Here is a 21,288-nt window from a genome sequence, read left to right as displayed (position 1 = left end):
AATGATACTGAGACAGCAGTAGAGACAGCATTCTTTAGACTAATGGATCGATGACTTGGTTAAAAAATGGAACAACAAACCAGGATTTGCCAGGATATGCCTTTTTTTTTTTTTTTAGTGTAGTAAAAACAAAACAAAAACTCTCTTGTCTGGAAAACTACGTATAATAAGGTGCATTAACTTGACAAAACATTTTGTCCTGTAACCATCTTAATTTGTTTTAAATGTTGTATTTTTCAACAGATTGCGTGACAGTTTTTTTCCAATAATTTATATCCACAGTTTTGAATCACAGTAGCAGAAAATAAATGTTAGGAATTCTGCTTTCTGTTTTTCATACACAATACAGTGAAATTTCCAAAATACGCAGTCTAGAAGTAATTGTGCGCACTAGACAAATATAAAATAGTTTCTTCTGCATCTATGGCACTTCAGCTTTGAGTGTAATGAGTAAAAGATTAAATAATTTGTTCTGAAATAAAAGTAACATTCCCTCTTTACTAGATCCTTGAAATATCATAACAATACTTGTGTTTGTATGAGTATCTGGGAAAGCTGTAAGAATCGTATTTCCCAGACTGCAGAAAAAGAAGAATTTGCTCAATATATTTAAAGATGGCTTCATGACTTGTACACTTAACAGAACTGTAAGCGCTGGGTTTAATTATGTTGTCTGGCATCACTAAAGAATCCAGGCTCTGAGATGGTAGAGTATGTAAGAACAGTGTCTATCCCCTTTTGTGCCAAGTTTGATTGAAGGCCTTATGGAACCACCAAGGCACTACAATGTTCCGTAAACTGAATAATTTTTATTTGGTTATAGAATGCTCTAATTCCTGGCATAGTATTTCGGATTGTTCCATACTTTGCTGTAAATGCAAACTGTGGCTAGCTGATTACCATGCAGATACTGACTCACTTTGGATAAAGGTAGTTCACTCCTCAGCACACAGGTAGTAGGAATACCAACAATTAATACTAATTTCTTCCCTTCCATAAAAAATTAAAATAATGTTCACAAGTGGTAGCCAAAGTAGCCTGTGTCTTTACCAAAAGCCCACCTAAAGCAGGGTGTGCTGCTCTGGAAAAAGTATTCACAAACAGCTCTGGGTAGTGTCTTTCCTCTCTTTTGAATGTTAATTTGGCATCTTTACAATCATCAAATGTGTTTAAAATTCTGCTTAAATCTATTTCATATCCTTTTTTTTCCTTCCCATTTCCAGCCATCCATTTCCAGTGAAGCTATTTAACCTTTGTAAAGAAGAGATCAAAAGATCCAAAGACATCCGGAAACTTCGCTCCAGCATAGGAGTGTGAGTTGATGAAATAAACAAAGAAAGTAATCTTTTGTCTGTATGTAAGGAGTGAAGAAAATTTAACTACAGAACATACTAAGTCAATTTGATGTGAAACATAAATGAAAAATGTACGCAGATACATGTAACATAAGGTTGTGTGAGTTTTATGTGTATCTTTTGGGTGGTTGAGGTGAAAACGTGAAAGATCTGAAAAAAAAATTAATTTTGAACTGTTGTTGACAATTAACTAATTTTGAACTGTTATTGACATTCTTAAAGATGCATTCAGTCATTTACTTTTTGCTTGCAGAGCTTGACTCACACATGCTGACAGTACAAAATATATGTAATTGAGTAAACCTTAACAGTTACACTAGAAATAGTTTAAAACACCAGCAAAATTATTATCTATTTTAGGAAAGAAAAGAAAAAAAAAAAAAAACTAACGCATTTTGGATAGCAGAGAGATCAAACCAGAAATGTTTCAGTCAGGAAAAAAAGTACTGGGTGAAGAGGAAAAAAAAAAGTCAAAGTATCGCAAAGCTGAATGAAATGTTCATTGGCAGAAAGTTGGCAGAATTATTGAGGTATAACTGTTTCAAGTAATGACTTTATTGATTTAATTATTTTTTTTGGCACTATTTTAAGAGTGCAGGAAAGCCTAAAATGAAAGTAACCCATGCCTTCTATTTTTATTTCACTCTTACCTGCATCATACAAGATCCTACCTTCAGCTTTTGTTTTCTATGGGAGAGCTTGATCCAAGATGTGTTTTTTTTTAGTGCACAGACTTTGGTGCTGCTGTCAATAGCTTTAAAACCATATTTGTATTTGGCATAAGTGTGTGGCATCTCGGTAACCCTTAAGAATTTCAGTACACTTACCCTCAGTGTTTGCTTTCCCACAACACAGAATATCAGCTGAGATTTCTCAGGAGCAGCAAAGCTTCCTCCTCTCTCCCCATCATTTTTTCTAATACACATCTTCACTCTGATCCACAAAATGTACTTCTGCAGTGATAATATCAAGAGATATCACTCAAGATTTTTTTTGTCTATATTTTTGTATGTTTTCTAGGTTTTGTGGCCTGATTCAATTTGAAGGAGACATGAGAGAGAAAGTTCTGTTTCAATTGTTTCTCCTCCTTTGCCATCCGTTTCCTGTAGTAAGTATTGAAGATATTGTATATTATCAACTATCCTATTTAAAATAATTATAAGTTAAACAACAACAACAAAAACTTAGCAATGCTGCTTTAATGCACCTGAAAGAGATATTAATGTATATAATAGGTTTTATTTCTCAAGGGTTTGCTCTCTGCAATGCTGCCACCTTAAACAGGCTACTGGATGCTGGCAGAATGCCTGGCTGGCATTCTGCATAGTGTTTTTTCACCTTCCATCCCTACTTTTATATTAGAAGCAATTTAGATACCTACCTTGTTTATTTCTTTTATGCAAAGCCCAGCACTGTGAAGTTGTGCTCACCATTAGGTCCTGAGGGCTCTGATCAGATAAATTACTGTTGGTTTTGCAACATTTCCGACAGTAGCAACACAGTTGTGGTTCTGGTTCAAGAACTAGTTTTGCCCTTTTTGTCAGGAAAATTTATCAGAAATTTACCTTTTTCATGTGAGTAATTGAAATGGCATAAAAATGAGTTACTACTTCTGAGTATGTGTAAGAAAAGATCTTATGTGGGATAGCAATCTTAGGCCTTGGAAATATTTTATTTTTGACTTGATGAAGTTTTTGAGAGGGGGTCTGTGTTCACTGCAGAAGACCTGGTAGCCCAGATTGACGGCTGCTATGGCAGCCAACTATGTTATGCTTTCTGTGGCTTTGGTGTTCAGGAGTTTTATCTGGGAATGTTGGCAGACCTTCCCATGAGGAAAGCGTTAAGGACTCTTGCACACTTGCATTTATTCCTTCTGAGGGACAAATCTGAAAAGGAAATATTTTTCAAAAGGTTCTTCTCTGACCCTCATTCCTTCTCCATCAGCCAGCACAAATATGAATGGAAATGCCCACTGGGCTCTTCTGTACAGGACTCTAGACACTTACTAAAGCTTTTCCCCTGCCTCTTCCACGTAGATACGGAAAACAACAGCCAGTCAGGTTTATGAAATGTTGATAACCTACAGCGATGTAGTGGATCCTGCCATTATGGACGAGGTTATGACCATACTCAGCGATACCAACTGGTAAGTGAATTTGTTCTTAGATAATAGTAAGAGCTGAAATAATTTTTGTCCCACTGAAGTTGAAACAAGACATCCATGTCTTTGAAGGCTGGTGGCAAGGAAGCTGCAATGGAGCAATACCTTCATTTTAGCTAGTTATAGCTTTTAGGCCATTGGTGAAAAGAGACCTCTAAAGGTCTATTATATTGTCCCACTAGAAGTGCTATGTATAATACCAACACTAAAGTAAAATATCTGTATTTTTCTACCAACATAGAAAGGGAGGAGATCTTGGAAATTCTCCATGGAACACAGAAACTGAGCTGTGTAAACAGGCAGACTTCAATCGCACAGTTTCTTGGCATTTATGAGCACAGGCAGGATTTTGGGAAGGATCTGTGCAAGCCGGAGAAAAACAGATCAAATCTCCCATGAAATGTTAATTGCTCAAAATACTACTATCGTTGTAGTCCTGCAAATTATAATTGGAAGCAGTTTAGACATTTACTTTTTTATATAATGTTATTTATTTATTTTATTTACCTGCTGTTACCCTTAATATTAGCTTCTTACAAGGGCAAGGAAAAAGAGTCCCATTCTTCCTGAGCAGAATTCAACAAAGCAGCAAGGTTATCTTTTACTGTCAGGAGGAGCTCATTCTGCCAGCACCTTTGGAGTGCTGACACTGAGTTTTGTTTTGTTTTTAGCAGACTTCTTACTTCAAAGAAGCTAAATGAATAAATCCATAAGGTGACAGGAGGAGGCCTACTTTGGGCTTTTTTGTTTGCTTGTTTTCTGCAGTCACTGGAAGTGTTTATGTAAGACTGCATGCCCTGGACATTTGAGGAAATACAGAGCTTTAAGATAATTAGTTTAGCTTCCCTTTTAAATATTTTTTAAACGTTTTTCCTTATTACAGATGACTGGGTCATGGGTCCATTTGCCCAACACCCAGTCTCAAACAGTAGTCAAAGTTAATACATGAGAAAGTGTTTTTAAGAACAGCCAGATATCAAAAATATATATCCTACTAATTGTTGCATTAAGTGGCTTTTTCCTTCATTGACATTTCATGGAAATTAACTGAGATGTCTTCAAAGAATGAGTCTACTGTAATGTTGTGGTTTACATATTTTCAGACTGCATGTTTACATCATTTAACTAGTATTTAATTTCCAGTTTATTTCAGTGCTTGAGCTTTAATAACTTTATACTTGAGAAACAAAATTAAGGTTTGTCATTGTAAGGGGTGGCTACTTCACATTTTTCTGAATTTTTCAGGACAAAATTAGAAAAACAGTCTGATTTGAAAGAACTGGTTATCCACTACTCTGCTTACTTCAGTGTGTATTGATGGTTAGTGTTCTGTCCAGTGTGATTCAGTGCTTGCTTGTGGAATCTGAACTAAGAGCAGGCTTGCTCAGAAGTTAAAAGTTTCTTTGCTACAGAAAAAAAAAATAACAGAAATAATTGAGAAGGATTAGGTTGCTGCTGTCACAAAGGGATGTTTACAATACCAAAATTAGAAGTGGAACAGACAAAATTGCTACAGAGTAGGAGGGTTCTACTCGTATATGAGTTACTCATGAAAACAAGGAAATTTACTTCCTATAAGCCATTTCAGACAAAAATAAATATTTTTCACCTTGTAATTTTTAAGGTGTGACTGGCTGCCTGTTTTATTCCCTTGCTTGTTTTGTTCCCTTTTAGCTCAGGGCTTGCTCTAATTTCCCAGTTGCAACATATCCGTTGTACTGAGAGTAAAGGTGAAGAGCCAGTTTACTTAAATCTTGTTTTGTCATACTAGATTTGAACTGTTTACAAAATAAGGTATTTGAAGTCATTCCTGAGTGTCATAGAGAGCTGCTTATTATTTTCAAGTGCTCTCAGTGCTAAAGCAATCAGGGTAATTTCAGAATTAAAATAAGCATTAACATCAGGAAGCCTAATGAGCATTAGATATTTGAGGAAGGCGGTCATTTCTGGAATACACATATTTGAAACATTCTTTTTGTTGGAACTACGAAGAGTTTTTCATAGGATTCTGTAATTCAAAGTTGAAAGAAATTAAATAATAATTTTTGTTTAGCTATAGGAAGGTTTCCAAAATTAAATGTGACAAATGACATGATTTAGTGATGGGACGTGGTAGGTCAGATTGATGGTTGGACTTGACGATCTTGAAGATCTTTTCCAACCTAGACGATTCTAAGACTAAATTGTCCCAGGTGTCCAAACGGAAATACATGTATATTCAAGGTTATTTTTAATTTATTTGTACTTTGTGCTTTTTCTCCATAGTTTTGGAATCAGTTTCTGTGCTAAGAGTTAATTTTTAATAGCTCACGTACACTCACTACTTAGGAAAAACCTATCTACTGAATTAGTGAGCAATATTAGCAGGATCACAGCATTTCAGTTAGTGCTTGCAACATGGAAGAGACGTGTGTTTGGATTTTCATCATTTTGGAGCTTTTTAAACTGGCTGTTTAGGAAAAACAACAGTTGTTTAAGAAAAACAACAGTTGTCTTGTAAGCACCACGTTATTTCAGTAACTTTTTAAAATACTCACTAGCATTTGGTCTGATCCTTTCTACTTCAAGAGAAAGCTTTCCTAGATAGCAGAATGTTTTCCAAATCTAGTGACATTTAGTTAAATTCTTGATGTGATATTTTCTAAATCAAAAAAGAAGCTATAAATTTAGAGAACAAATTTGTGAACTTCTAATCAAGAAGTTTCTATGAAATTTTTTTATTTTATTTTTTTTTAAATATAATAGTCTTACTCATTTTACTAGTAACTGTCAGTTCGTGAAGACTTGTTGTGTATTTATGGTATATCAGGCTTCAAATGCCATGAAAAGGCTACATTATTCTTAAAATAAGAACACAACATGAACTTCTAGTTTGAAATGTACTTGAAAGAATAGACACCTGCATAGTGATATAATAGTGAACAGGTAGCTTAAGCAGTTGTATGTATGCAGCCAACTTCATGCTTTTGTTTTTGAATTAACTGGAAGGTATTTCCTCATGCAGGGAAGCTGAACTAACAGTAGTAAGAGAGAAACGCAACCTCCTCTGTGATCTCATGAAAGTGCCCAAACCACAGCTAGTATCCAAGGTAAAGTATGGAAATGTGCTCCTGAGCTTTTTTCTTTGTAATGATCAGTTGTTCTGCTAATACAGTGTGTATCTTCCGTGCAACAGATGTAGTTCTTCAGAGGTTCATGAATGTATAAAATGCACACCTAGCAATGTCCTCACAGGTAACTACAGAATATATGGAATTGGTGAAGACTGTTCTCTTAAGCCACTCCAGTTCCATTTCTTGAAAGCATTCCAGACTTGTAGTGTGACATCTTACTCAGACAAAATTGAAGAATGAAATAATACAGCACAGATGTTTCAAAAACTGTTTGTCCGCCCTTTCTGGAGAAAGAAAAAAGGATAAAAGCTTCCCAGTCAATTTAAACAGCAGAATTATAACATGAAATGTGCAAGTCTCACAATTCTAACACTGCATAAGAGGGAGAATATGTTCTGGAGTTAACACGTTCATAGCAAGAAAGATGATAGGTCTGTGTAGATCCTTTTTCATTTCAATGCAGATGGTTTGGAAGTGCCCATCTGCTCAGTACTTCAAGAAGTACAGAATGTTCTGCTTTGATAGGAGTCTGGGAGATGTTCCATTCTGGGAGAAGTTCAAAGATGTGGAGGCTCAGTTAGCAAGATAACACTGAAGGAAAGTAGTTAGGTCTTGCCACGTTCCTCTCTTAAACACTTAATTATGGATAACAGCAGGAAATATTTCAGTTGTAGGTAATGAAATTCAACAGGGCAAACTACTTTCTCCTTTATGAAATTACTCCAGCAATAGAGAGAAGGAATTTCCTTATAAGAAGAACTGCAGGCAGAATATAAATAGCATTCTTAGAGCAGATTTCAGAGTTCCTTTAGCAGCACATATTCAATCTAGCAAGCAAATGCTCATTTACCTGCAACAAAGCCTCAGTCCTTGAAGAATATGTACAGCCTCACAGTATTGCACATAACCTGTCCTGTGAACTGTTGGAGTTCACTCAGAGCGATATTTGCTGAACTTGAAGGACTTCTCATAGCTCTCCAGTGCCCCTGCTAGCAGCCAGTTGGTGCCCAACCAAGTGTACATAACACTGCTCTTCTTTAAGAGCTCACGTATCCTGAGAACAGAGAAACAGCAATAAAGAAACCCAAGCACAACATTAAGAAAAGGTGAATTAATTTAATTTCAGCTGAAATCAACAGTTACTCCTTTAAAAAATGTTCAAATAATACTTACTGATGGATGATTAAAAACGTAAGGTGATAAAAAAGGATTGTAAAAAATTTAACTTTACATTTCTACATTTTCTTCTCCATTTAATTTACTTAATTACATATTGTGCTGGTAAAATACATGCTACTCCAAATGACCTCTTTTTTCTTTCTCTTGTAGAGTTCAGCACAATAAAGTTGCAGGCACTGACTGTTGCTTTGCAAACTGAAGCTCTTGGTTCAGGTGCCCTTAGGACTGAAAGAGTTTGTGCTGCGGCATCTTGACAAACTGGATTCTCAGCATGAGCTGCGAAGTACACTGTTTAACAAAAATAAGAGGCAGAGATTATGTCTTACAGCATTGTGCAGATATGCCATAGGAAGGCAACAAAGATTCATTATTATGTTCTCCGTTTTTAAATTCATTATCTGTAGCCACAAGATGGCAGTTTGTCTTCATACTTCTGTCACAATTGACCTGTTGGGTTTTAGTGTTGGTTTGTTTTTTGTTGTTTTGTTGTGTTTTTTTTTTTGCTGTCAATGATTTACACTCCTACAGTTCTGAATGGAGCCATTCAACCTGTGCTTGCTGTACACACATCAAGTATTAAACCTGACTTGGCTGCACTCCTCTCTTAATATTTTTTTCTCAAGATAAGAATGGCCATGCTTATTGATATTTTACTTTCAGGAAAATTTCATTATAGCTGTAGATAAATATGGCATTTTTACACCAAAGTCAAACAAAAAATCCAGGTTTTGCTTCAGCTAATGTCAAAGCATCGTCTAATAGCTCTTCCTATAACTAAATAAAGCAAATGTAGTAAAGTAGCTCTAGGGACTGAAACTTGATTTTTTTCCTTGAAGAATACAGAGGTGAATCAGTACTTCAGGGAACTGCTAGGAATTCAGAATATTCTTTATTGACTACAAAATGAAATGGCTGTAACATTTATCTTTAAGACTACTGTGATTGTAGGGCAAATGCACAGGTAACATGATATTGTAATTATATCTTGGTTTTTGTGGTTTTAGTTAATCCTGCTATCTCAGCCCTTTAAGTAGAATAGAAATTTATACATATACACATCTACGAACATTTGTAAGTTAAAATTCAAGAGGAAGAGCTAAAACCAAACCACTTTCTCTGTGAAGTACCTGCTACAAACAGCAGCAATAGTCTATGCAAGTGTATCACTGTGTCGCTAAGATTTTTTATCTTTGAAGAAGATAATTATACATGAAAAATTACATTATTCAACACTTTTTGAGTATACATGCAACCTGCACTGGCAGATGAAATTCAGGGCAGATGGGTGTTGTTCTCTGATGAACTATTAAACAAACACATACTCGGTGGCCGTATGCACTGAAGGGGCCACTTGCAGGCAGTACTGCCGAAGTACTCTCGATCCCTTAGCCTATGGTGTTAGGCAGGGTCATTAATTTCCTTACAGAAAGTACTAGAAATTTTCATTTTGCTCTTGCAAAGTTATGCTTTTAGCTCCCTGTTGCAAGGAAAACATGTTACATTGGCAAAGTCAGCTTATTCAAAACAAAAACAGAAAAACTAAGATGGTCCAGTGAAAATTTTGAGCATCTCCACGTATAATCATCTGGCTACCAAATGATGATACATGTGCTACTTTTCACAGTCCCGAACCAGAGGCTTTAATATCAGTACCAGCAGTAGGCAGAGCTTTACCTTGCCATGCACCAGCTGTTGCTTTCTGTAGCAGGGAATAAGCCAATAGCAGGGAACAGTTGAGGGCCCCAAACAGTGTTTGACAGAAACCTCTCTTTACATGGCCGTTCGTTATAGGCTTTGCTTGGTGCATTTTTAAGCCTTCCCTATGGTAACAGTCCTCTTGTAGGCTTATGGCCTGTATTTGATGATTACTTGAATTAGAAAAACAATTTAACAATCAAACTGAGTTTGGTAGACAATTGTGCAATAGTAAAATGAGTAAATACCATTATTAATGGCGTAACTAGGAGGGCCCTTAAAAGGAAGTTACTCAGAGCAAGGATTAAATTAATGAGGCACAAATTACCAAAAAGATCTAAACCTCTGAACACCTGGGGCTCCCTACACACACAGATACATACAGAATAACACACAGAGCTTCAATGTCACTGCCTTACCTTGGTTTTTAGTTAAAATGATAATAATCCACCCCTTCTTTCAAGTTCAGCATATTCAAGTTTGTTTCAAATGCTCCTCCCGTTAAATCCTACAGGGGGGAAAAAAATCAACCAGACAAATTTATTTCAGGTTGTAACAGCTTTTGGTAATTTGTTTTTTTGTTTTATTTTTTTTTTTTAGACCACAGACAGAAAGTCCAATTTGCAGAGCTAAACATAAATAAAACAAGGCTTAGAGATGTTTCCATTCAAAAATTAAGTTTACAGTGAGAAATTAGTCTTCACATTAGTATCTTTGGGTGTGTGTAGGGGGATGTTAAACAACTCATTCCAGTGCAGTCAAGAACACAGGAAACTACTACACTGAGGGAGCACTGGAGATAAACATCTGCAACTCTGGAGCATTTTGTTTTCCAATTTGCAGAGAATGGACCAAGGGAATGAGGTTGCCAAAACAGTGATTTTGTAGATTTTGAACAATGATTAGCCTGTCTGATGAAACGAACCTTTCATCAAGCTACTGAAATATTTTGTGTAGGTAAAGGTGTTTCCTTTTAAGCTGCTGTTGCACTAGCTGAGCAGGAGCCTGATAGGTTTGCTCCATGAGTCATTTTTGAAGGCAGTGAAACAGCCCCTAACACAACTGTGATGTCATTACAAAAACGTGTCGATGTCAATGTTTCTGAGTATTTCTATACTGGCCGCCTCTACTGGCTTCCTCCTTAATTCTACTCCAGGAATGTCACAAAAAATGAATTAACTATTAGGTGTAGGTAAACAAGTTTACTTCAGTACTCTTTTGGTTGCTTCAGAGCTGCCATATTGAAGTTGTAACAAGGCACACCAGTACTGCGTGTGTTCAGGACAGGAAGTTATGAAAACAGAATCCAACCCAAACTGGAATTAAAGGAGCTGGAATGCTGGACTTTGGCATTCTGGAATAACTGGATTCAAAAGAAATTGCTCAGGGATCTTTTATAAACCTGAGATCAGAAACTAAGGGTTCTAATGTATATAGAGGACATCTTGCTTATCCAGCTTCCCAGCTTGGCCCCATCAGCTGAACTGCTTGTAAACATACTCACGTAGTAGCTGGGTGTTTGTTTCTTGGAAACCTTCCATTCAAGGAACAAGGCCATCTCAATCAACAGTCAGTCCAACTACAAAACACGCTGACCTGTCCCCTCCAAACTGCTTGTTTCTCCTGCTTGAATTTATACATGAAAGGAAATGCTGCATGAGTATATTTCAAATCTCTTGCTCAATCAGCATGCTATGCCTCAAGAGCAGAGATTACCTCCCCTCTCTGCTACGCCATTCTCATCTACCTGCCACAATCTTCTTTTTGCACTGGTAAGGCAAAAATATACGAAGACAACATTATCTGATCCAGAACATCACCAAAAACCACTACAGTCATAAAATTACTTGAGCTCTGATGTTTAGCAACAATTAAAAGAACAGAGGTAATAGCTAATGAATTGTCAAAGAGCAGCAAAGGGCCCATAGCAGTAGACTTTTTAAGCAAGGGCCTCACCTAGATAACATGTCTCTTAGCTGATTGATAAGGCCCTGAGTGGGAAAGCTGTTGAGTATTTTTTTACTTCTTGAAAATTAAGAATACTTGACAGTATTTAAGTTCTCTGAAGGACTGGGTCCTAGTTTTGCAATTAATTTCAAATCTCAAACTGCCATTGGTCCATGTGCAAAACTGACCACTCGTGTCAACAGGGAATTCTAGTTAGAAATGCAGGCATTGATCATGACCTTTAGTCTCCAGTAATGATTTCATAAACCCGAGATTACCCAAGTTAGGACACAGGGTATGGAACAGTTCTGATTGGCTTGCTGAACAATCAACCTGCTCTAAAGAAGGGTTAAAAAATAAAAATGAGCCCAGATGTGATAAAAACAAATCTTCCATTCCCAGAGCGCAAGACTGAGTTGACAGAACAAGGCAGCGTTTTACAATAACTGGTCTAACAGTGAATTTACTGAAAACTTTCTACAATCCAACTAGTTTAATTACTGAGACAGAATACTAGAAAATCCCTTTCATTTCAAGCACTTGGAATTCATGCCAAAACAGGGTACAATAAGTGATTTCTAAGCATTTTGCTTTTACCTCAACGCAAGAGAAAATACACAGTGCAAACCCTTAGATGAAGTGGTACTGCAGGCTGCTACACAATTCTGACGAACCAAAGCCACAATTTTATGCTCCTGAGCAAAAACTTCAAAACACACACACAGAGAGCACAGACTTCCAGCTTACAGCCTTTGTGAAGCCATTTTAAAAGCTTTTTTCTTTTTTTTTTTTTTCTTTTTTTTTTTAAACTGAGCGAAAACAGAACGACTGCTTTTTCAAAAATGATTTCATGTGGCAACGAAATAATGCCAGGGCTAGCAAAGGACTGTCAGAAAAAATAAATAAGCAAACACTGCTTCAAGTACATGGCCAGAGTCATCTCTTGCAAACAACCCACTTAATTAATAAACATATCTAATCTTCAAAATTACCCTCTTAGCACTGCTTATAAACAGGCAGGTTTTGTCTGTACCAAAACTAAAAATGTGAATGGCAAAACAAAAAACAATAAGGCCCGGGAACAATTTCTTCCTCAGAAGGATGTTGACAACTTTATAATGGTAAATAATAACTTCAGAAGTCTGCAATGTTTAGGAACTTGTTAATGACTTCTGTTTAAGAAATTGCCTAAGAGGCTGTGCAGCCAGTTCTGCATTACAGAAATGTCCAACCATTCCACGCAACATTGAACCAGTTCCAAGGGGAGCCTCCAGCTGTGTTGCATTGGCATCTGTCTGCACAAGAAATGTCATTTTCACTGTTTTTTTTTGTATGCTTGCTGCATGACCTGAAACAGAGCTGGGTAAACTTGCCCTAGATAGTTTGAAAATGTAGACAGAAAATGTAGACGATCTGTAACCTCGCAAACACATGAATTGTTTTTCCCCACGTGGTATACACAAGGACAGCAGCCTTTTTGCAGAGGAATTTTACATTTCAAATTGTGGTAATATCTTTTGCATCATCTTGGGACTTTTAACTCGGCAACATTTTTTTTTTGCACAGTTCCATTTGATAAATCTGTGACTAGCACCAGAGAGGCAGAAACAGCTATGACAAGTATAAAACATTTTTAATATTATGCGGTCTTAATATTTATGTACGTATCCCCTTTCCTACTTTCTTCTGTGCTCCCACTTAGAAAAAAGCATGCTGGAAGGGGAAGTGTAGGACTGGTGATTAAAGAAAAGAACTGGAAGTTTTGGTTTTAGCTGTTCCTTCAGAAGCGGGCTGCACAGAAAGTAAGGCAAGTTCAGTCTATAAACACAGCAAGGACTAACCCACGGCTTTATACTTGGCCTGCACAATAGCAACACAGATGAATGAAAGTTCAATACTCTGTGCTTCTCAGCCCGTTTAGAAACCATTTCCTTTAGTGGTCAGACCTAGAAGTTTGAAAGCTGCTGCAGACAGGATATCTGAATATTTTAAACCACAGACATTTATCAGCATGTTTTGTTTTGGTAGAAGACTACTTTCCATGACAAAACTAGAACTGAAAAATGTGGCAATTTCAATCCAGGTACAACCTTGCAAGAACTAAGAATAGAGTTTCGGGGATTCTGCCTGCCTCCACAAAGACTCATAATAGTAATAAAATACAGCAAGTATGATAGTGGCTGAAAGAGGTTGCCAGAACTCTTCCTCAAGATCAACTGCACAGCCCAATGGTAGCGATAAGGAGGGTTCAGCAAACTTTGTTCTGGAGGGGGGGAGCTCAGAACAGTGCTGCTTGCTTCATTAGACCCTCTAAGTCCTTTTCTCTCTTTACTGGGTTTTACACTTTGGTACAGATTTCTACGTTGTTTTTTTTTATTTTATTTTTTTTTTCTTATGTTATCTGTGGTTTCTCATGTGATAACAGTCAAAGAAATACTTGGTTTCAGCTCTTTGTTTTATTAATAAAGTCTTTGTCCTTCTAATAACCTGATTCTCTGTTGTCATAACATTCAAAAAATATGGTATAATGACATAGGTGTGTACTTTGAGGTCATACTATTAACAACTATGTTTAAAATCTGTAGAAAGGTAAGCTCTGTAGTGGATTTCCGCTATGTTATTATGCAAATTTATTCTCATTATTGTCCACTTCGCCACTCTTAGTTTCCCAGTGTACAATGATGCTCGAAATCCATGCACACTGAGCTTTATCTACCTCTGCACTAGGGTATTTTTGCCATCAGTTTTTATAGCACCAACTTCAGTAGCAGCTGACTGCGTAATTCAATCACAAAGCGAGAAGTGAGGACATAACCTGCCTGCAGTTTCTAGAGCTGCCCCCATACAAATGGCTATTGGCCTTATTAAATGTGAGCTAAAAGGGAGCTGCTTCAAAGGCAGGTTTTAGAAATAATTTCAGAAAATATTTCAAGCAGGTCAAATTCTATTTCCAATAAAATTTACTTAAAAGATACTGTGGTTTACAGTGTTCATTGATCAGCAAGTAGGAAATGTTCAGTGGCAAAAAGCAGAAAATACACTGAAATCACAACTGAGTCATGGACTACAGTTTTCAGGCAAGATGTTGTATAATGGTCTCATTGTAAGGACTTCACAAATTAAATGTGCTTTATAACAGGTTGCACAGATGTTCTGTCTAGGGACTTCCACCCACCATTATATGTAGTATGAAAAATTAAATTAGTTGTAATATTACTAGCTTATCCAACAGTTTATCAACCAACAGCACATGATAATGCCCTAAGGTACCTTCAGTCTGGCTTTACAACTGCAAGTTACGATCTCAGAGCTGATCGTAAAGTTGGGAGGGCTCAGTTAAAAAGGAACTGGACAAGATGAGTCGGCTAATCTATCTTTGAACAGATCTAGTACAGTTTTAAGAGTACATGTATCTGCCTTTATACACAACTACAAGTTTTAGTTACTTTTGAAGACGTTTTAACTGATGTTTACAACTACAGTGTATTTGCTGTTTTGCTTTATATCTTCTGCGTTATAACACTGTGCTGTGGTATTTTAAATATAACAGCAAAATTGCTGCTAGTTATCATCTTCTAGTTATGTTATTAAGCCAATTAAACCATTTGAAATCAGAAGGTTAGCACAGTCAAGCATGGAAGAGGCTTCAGAATTGGCAATGCCAAAGAAAATGGCTTTCAAGGTCTGATTTGAAAAACAAAGCCTATGCCATACATCAGGCTGCAGTATTTTAGGAATAAATGAGGCCAGGTGGCCAACTGTACATCTTCATTTGTGCATATAATGTTGCTGGGCAAGAAGGTAAAACAGACCCAAGTTCCTCTACAGAAGCTTTAACCTTAATTATTCTTAACACTACTTCTCTTAATACCACTGCTTTAACCTCCTGAAATACTCTGCACAATCAGTTTCATAGAAGGAACGTTCAATTAGTAAAAGCTGGGAAAAGACAGTTCCAGTAAATAGAGATTAATTTTCATAAGGAGCAATTACTGATTTTGTACATACAGCTCAGGCTACTCACCAGCTTCACACAGATAATGAAAGGTGGAGATGCGTCCCTGAAGTGACATATTGGAATTTTTGGTTTTGGTCTCTCCTGCAAGAAGAACAGCCAGAAGCTTATACATGGTTACAGAAGCATACATGGTTACTTGGTAGCTTAGTTTTAGGAGCTACTAAGCACTAAAAGCTGATTCTGAGACCTCACTTTATAATCCATCTTGTCACATTATTTTCCTACTCATTTCAATACCCATTACTTTCTTACTACAACCTTTCAATACAACTGCTTTTTCTCCAAAGGAAGCTGTACACTATACCAGATCTATATTAAGAGCTTTGTGCTGTTCAAAGAAGATCTCACTCCTCTCTTACAGGTTATCTATCTTTTAGCCCTTTCCCCAAACAGTTCCCTCTTTGATCTGATTGCAAGTTATGCTCTTATAATAGCTTACCACATTGAAATGTATATACATACACATTTACATATACATACATATAGATATTATTTTTGGATGGTTAATGTTCTGCCCCTTTAATGAGCTGAATCAGCTTACTGAGCTTACAGTGCCATCAGAGAAGCATCAGAAGAGGCACAAGGCAAAAAGCTGACACAAAAGCAAGATCTTTTTCTTTCACTGGGAGCTGTTAAATGGCTTATGCCTAAGTAGGTCTTCCCCATGGATCCAAGCTGTAGAATTTTCTAAGGATTCACAACAGGTTGCAGTACAATCTCCTTTATGACTGATCGGGGCAGATGGCTATGTGTTGGGAAGACATGAGCGCAGGATCTGTAACAATTATGCTGACAGTATTACTGCAGCAGTAGTCAGTGAGTCAGTATTCCCGGTCAAAATTCTCAACTCGATTGCTTTCATGCAGCTGAAAGCACTCATTAGCTTCCCAGTATAGAATTTGACTTTACAATTACTCTAGTCTAATCAGAAGCTGCATCTGAGGAGATGCCCCTCCTTTCCCCCTGCCCTTCCAACAGGCCTACTCCCATCAGATACAAGGATCATGCAACCTCAGGGTAATTTGATTCACAAGATAACTTGCTGGAAAACTTCTTATTTCAGGGTTTCTTTTCTGCCAGATCAGCTAACTGAATCAACTTATCCTTTAGCCACAAAATTGCTAGACCCAGTATAAACAAAGCAGTGGGAGAGTGTGGCTGAGGCCAGCGAGCAAAGTCAGACCACCCCTGCAGTCAGACTGGCCAAGCTACAACGTCAAATTGCGCTCTCGGAAGACCGCGCTCCCAGGACCTGACCCAATGCCCAGTGAAACAGAACTGTCTTTTCACCGACTTTTCTAGGGACTGAATCTGGATGAAACTTTACTCCAGATCTTGGAGCTAATTGCTACCACGAAATTAATACTGCAACAAGACAACTTTTTTTTTTTCTTCTATATGTTTTTTTTATTGCTATCTAAATATCATTCTTCTCCACGGAATAAAAAACTTCCTACAATTTTAGGCTACGAAGGAGCCTATCAGTTCATGTCTTATTCAGGTACAGTACGACTACAATATACAGATAGGTTACAATTAACCACTGAAACTTTATTTTAGTCATTAGACTTTAGTCCATCATGAGTCAAGTTCCACTCCCACCTAAAAGACAAACTGTCAGAGAAGGCTGTGCTTTACCCCATCATCAGAACCTTTTCAGAGGTTAGAGGTAAAGTCAAATTCTATACTGGGAAGCTAATGAGTGCTTTCAGCTGCATGAAAGCAATCGAGTTGAGAATTTTGACTGGGAATACTGACTCACTAACTACTGCTGCAGTAATATACACGTGTTCTTCTGAGCTGACTTCAGTTAACGTGATGTACACCTGCCTGTCTGCTTAGACCTGGAAGCTGACCTGTTTTGAAGAGACTTGCCATAATGCTTCTTATTAACATAATTTGTTAACAGTAGAACATGGAGATCTGTGAAATTGTATTCCTTCCTTCTATTTTTTTTGTCTTCAATAGGATAAGAAGTTTGCTTCAGTAACTCCTCTAACCCATGCCTACTTGTTCTTTCCTGTGGGGTCTAGAGGCATCTGTATAAAACATATTCCCAAATAATCACACTTCATGCTGGTTTAATATCTTATCTGAAACAACAGTACTCAGTGAGAGTTCTTCTGTCCCCCTGCCAGATGAGGCGGTGGTATTATTCCTGTGACGAACACAGGCAGGGGCTCTGGTTCCACAGCTCACACTCCAGTATGAATCCCCAGCTATCTAGTCTCCTAGGCAGACAAAGCCTCCTCACCTCTAATTCCTAGTCAGAGCCCCCTTACCAAAATGAGTTATTACAATATTTAAAATTTGTGATATTCTTTCATCACATTTTTGAGAATGATTTCAGATCACAGTAATTAATGCAAAAGTACTTGTAGCTAACCTCAGATTCTTCAAAAGTATAGAATCCTCTTGTTATTTTCTTTTCGTCAACATCACAAAATGCAGTTACCTGGCAAAAGAGAAGCAGAACACTTTCATACCATTCTTTGCTGCCAGCATTTATTTTGCCTGTAGCACATCCATGTATTGCTAAGGGCATGTGAATGAACACCACGAACAGAGCAATACACCGTGGTCCTCCCGTGGAGCTTAAAAATATATTAAGTCCTTTCCATGTATTCCTTAATGAGATACGCAGCGTCTGCAGTTGGCTATGAGCACATTATGGTTTTGTGAACATGAAAACAGGTGGCATGAGTTACTGTGCAAGAGAAAATATCTATGAGATCATTAACTTCATCCTCAGTGACATGCTGAGTAAATACAAACAAACAGAGACTGGTCTCCTCACTCACGTGGAGGAACACACGAGGAACAAACATTCCTCTTTCTGCCCAGTCCCAGCACGTAACCTCCATGGGATGCCTCCCGCACAGCAGTGCTGCTACGGATCCTCTGGTGATACCAGCCTCCATTCTAGGCCATAACACACCAAGTCTGGGAATTCCTACTTTACCCGTGGAACAGCAGAATTCTCTAAATGCGAATGGGTACTTCACACAGATACACTTAGATCACTGTCAACATCCTTAATCGTGAGCATGGTTTGGGAGTTTTTTCAACTGAAAATTTTGGCAAATTTCTTGCTTAAATAATTAATATAGTTGCTGCTGTGTTTTGGTTATTCTTACTGTAGCTATGGAAGCATTATTTATAGCCTTAGTTGCCAAATATTTCAGATTTTTTTAATTTTTGTTCCTCATAAATACGCAAGCATAGTAAATGCCTGCAATCCAAAATACACAGTGTCCTCATTTTTGAACCATTAAGTTGTCAGTAACATTTTGGAAGGCTTTTTAAAATAAATGTAGTTAAGTTTTCCTCTGGCTAACACTGGATTTATTTCTATTGTCTATGCAGAACTTTTACACTGAAGCAGAACAGTTAAGGTATTTAAGGTCTTGCAGAAATCAATTGTTCTGGTGATAGCTGGAGTGCAGTTTTCCTATCTTTTTAATTGCTGCATTAAAAATTGATTAACAACACTTAACATTGAGAAAATTTGAAAAGCCCAACAGCTGTTTATTAATTTATTAAATTAGAGAAAGCTGCAAAAGGCTGGCTTGCTTTCAGTATCTACATACATCTCTCTCCTATTTTCCTCCTTTGATTACGATAATTTTTGTTTACCTAAAGTGACTTCGTTCTGTTTGAGCAGAGGGGAGCACTGACACAAGAGCATTAGTGTCACAATGCTGAACTTTTGCATTCCTCATTGGTATTTCACTCCCAACAGAGAGAACCATCTGTACAGCCCAGTGGCAAAGCTGAATAGGAACAAAACTGGGTTCCACGTGTCTTCAGTGTGGAAAACAGAGCTAAGAAGCAGAGAGTGGGCAAGAACAGTCCCTGGAACTACCAGGGAATACTCCCTTAGAGGTAGACATTCATACTTGGAAAGTACACTGCTTGAAAACAGGCACCACAAGAAATAAAGAAAGGAACATTAAGGAAATATTAAATTTTCACTTTGGGGCTATATGAGTAACTGAAGAAACGAAAGGGAATTCAGGGAAGGACCAGAAGTTCAGAGACATTGTACAAGGTCTCTGACTGATGCAGGCTGGGTTAGGCAGTAATAATCACAAACAACTCCTTCATGCACAAAGACAAAGAACTGAGATCTTTCTTATTTCTTTTTTTCCCCCTGTGCTTGGATCAATTAATACACTTCACATTCCTCATTCTGTTTTCCCTGACCACCATTATAGTTTATTGTAGTTGAAACATCAGATGGTATGGACTGTAGATGAGCAAGAACTGAGCATAATAAACTACATTCCAAGATTTCCTCTTCATGTCTTTTTTATATATACAAATATACACACATCTACATGTATAGAGATACTTAGGTATATGAAGGCCGGCAGGTGGAAAACCTGGTATAAAGAGGGTTACTTAGCTGGCTTGTTAGTTACACCTCTCAGTCCGTTAACCACCTTGACAATCCTCTAGTACTCTGCCAAACTCAGGTCCGCCAGTAATGTCTTACTGTCCTAGAAGCTGTCTGAACAAAATAATTCTGAACAAAACTTAGCAGTTCTAAAAGGATGTGCTTTCAGTGACAACTGAGCAAAGTTCAGGGTATAAATACTGTCTGATGATAATCTTCCAATAACTGAGCCTGTATTTTCAGCTGCTTACACACCTATAGGTCATTTAAAAAAGGAAAACAACTTTTGATAGAAGGTAAAGTGAAATGCTACCTACACTTTAATGTTAGTAACAGAATTCAGCTGTAAGATCTGTGCTGGAAAGTATCGCGCTCCACACCTTCAGGATGTTGTTATACATTTAACATGAAACCTTCACTGGTAGGCAGATTTCTTCTTAGCATGAATGGTGCTAGAGAACCAAAACCAGATATTAATTGCAGCATTAATCTCATGCTGTGCCATCACTCATGATATTATGTGTAGAAAATTACGCACTCTGTCTTGGCATGCCAAGCACCCAGCCCCACACAATCCACCATACGGAACTCCTGCTGACAGCAACCAAGTGGAAAAAAGGCTCAGACAGGTAAGTCTGTGACAAACATCTCTTGGAAGACAGGGCTGACTCAAACCTTTTTTGGAGTTACTGCTAAGATATCTCCGCATATAATTTTCAATGGAACCAGCCAGCTTAAATCTGATATCTACAGTACTATAAAAACAGGTCAGACTTGAATGGGCAATTTTTCTGCCAGACTACACCATGTGGGTGGCCAAAATGCAAGACGACTTTTTTTCTGCCACACACTATTTATTTTCCAATTAAGGAAAATCTATGTCTGGAGATAAATACAGGACTTGCACATGGTTGTTTATCCAATAAGCAAAACTCAAGGCATCAGGCTTATACGAGCTATTTACGTTGAATTATTAGGCTTAGCCCAGAGTTGCCTATTTATTTTCTAGCATTACTGGGCTCCTATCTTGCATCTTTTATGAAGACCATCTATCCATACATGAGCTACTGTCTTGTAGGGAGGAAACTATGAATTAGAAAGCTATAAAGCAGTCTCAAGCTGTTTTCTTTTTCCTCCTCCTAGCAAAACAGCTCTTTTGCAATGCAGCTGACAATGTGACACCACTGAAGCTTGCCGAATCCTCAGATCACACTTCAGTTTTAAGGAAATACTCATATGTTTACATACTTTTGCTTTAAACATCACTTTAATGACAATCTGTACAATTCCAAAACAGCAACAAAAAAGCCTAGTATTTCTCAGCTGAAAACTGGAAGACGGTGCTATCTAAGTTATACACAAGCTACATAATTACTATAAGTAATTTTTATAAATATGGATCTCAACGTACATTAACGATG

General features: G+C 37.4%; 2 protein-coding genes across 2 annotated transcripts in view; one reads left to right on the top strand and one right to left on the bottom strand.

Annotated features, from left to right (window-relative positions):
• The window catches only part of TBCD (tubulin folding cofactor D), a 126,862-nt gene extending 116,968 nt beyond the window's left edge, over window positions 1–9,894 (top strand). Inside the window, exons 36-40 of the mRNA XM_084298331.1 lie at window positions 1,224–1,313; window positions 2,376–2,463; window positions 3,392–3,501; window positions 6,521–6,605; window positions 7,959–9,894. Coding sequence (XP_084154457.1) covers window positions 1,224–1,313; window positions 2,376–2,463; window positions 3,392–3,501; window positions 6,521–6,605; window positions 7,959–7,973 — 388 coding nt within the window. The 3' untranslated portion in view covers window positions 7,974–9,894. The remainder of the gene's footprint in view (window positions 1–1,223; window positions 1,314–2,375; window positions 2,464–3,391; window positions 3,502–6,520; window positions 6,606–7,958) is intronic.
• Window positions 7,964–21,288, bottom strand: part of B3GNTL1 (UDP-GlcNAc:betaGal beta-1,3-N-acetylglucosaminyltransferase like 1) — a 123,951-nt gene continuing 110,626 nt past the window's right edge. The window contains exons 10-13 of the mRNA XM_084298332.1: window positions 17,855–17,923; window positions 15,475–15,549; window positions 9,923–10,011; window positions 7,964–8,096 (exon numbers count right to left, since the gene is read on the bottom strand). Of these exons, the coding sequence (XP_084154458.1) occupies window positions 9,931–10,011; window positions 15,475–15,549; window positions 17,855–17,923 (225 nt within the window). The 3' untranslated portion in view covers window positions 7,964–8,096; window positions 9,923–9,930. The remainder of the gene's footprint in view (window positions 8,097–9,922; window positions 10,012–15,474; window positions 15,550–17,854; window positions 17,924–21,288) is intronic.

Source organism: Netta rufina (genome assembly GCF_964035555.1).
Source record: "Netta rufina genome assembly, chromosome: 19".
Taxonomy (NCBI): Eukaryota; Metazoa; Chordata; class Aves; order Anseriformes; family Anatidae; genus Netta; species Netta rufina.
The sequence above is the reverse complement of the archived record's forward strand: the minus strand, read 5'-3'. Positions and strand labels throughout refer to the sequence as shown.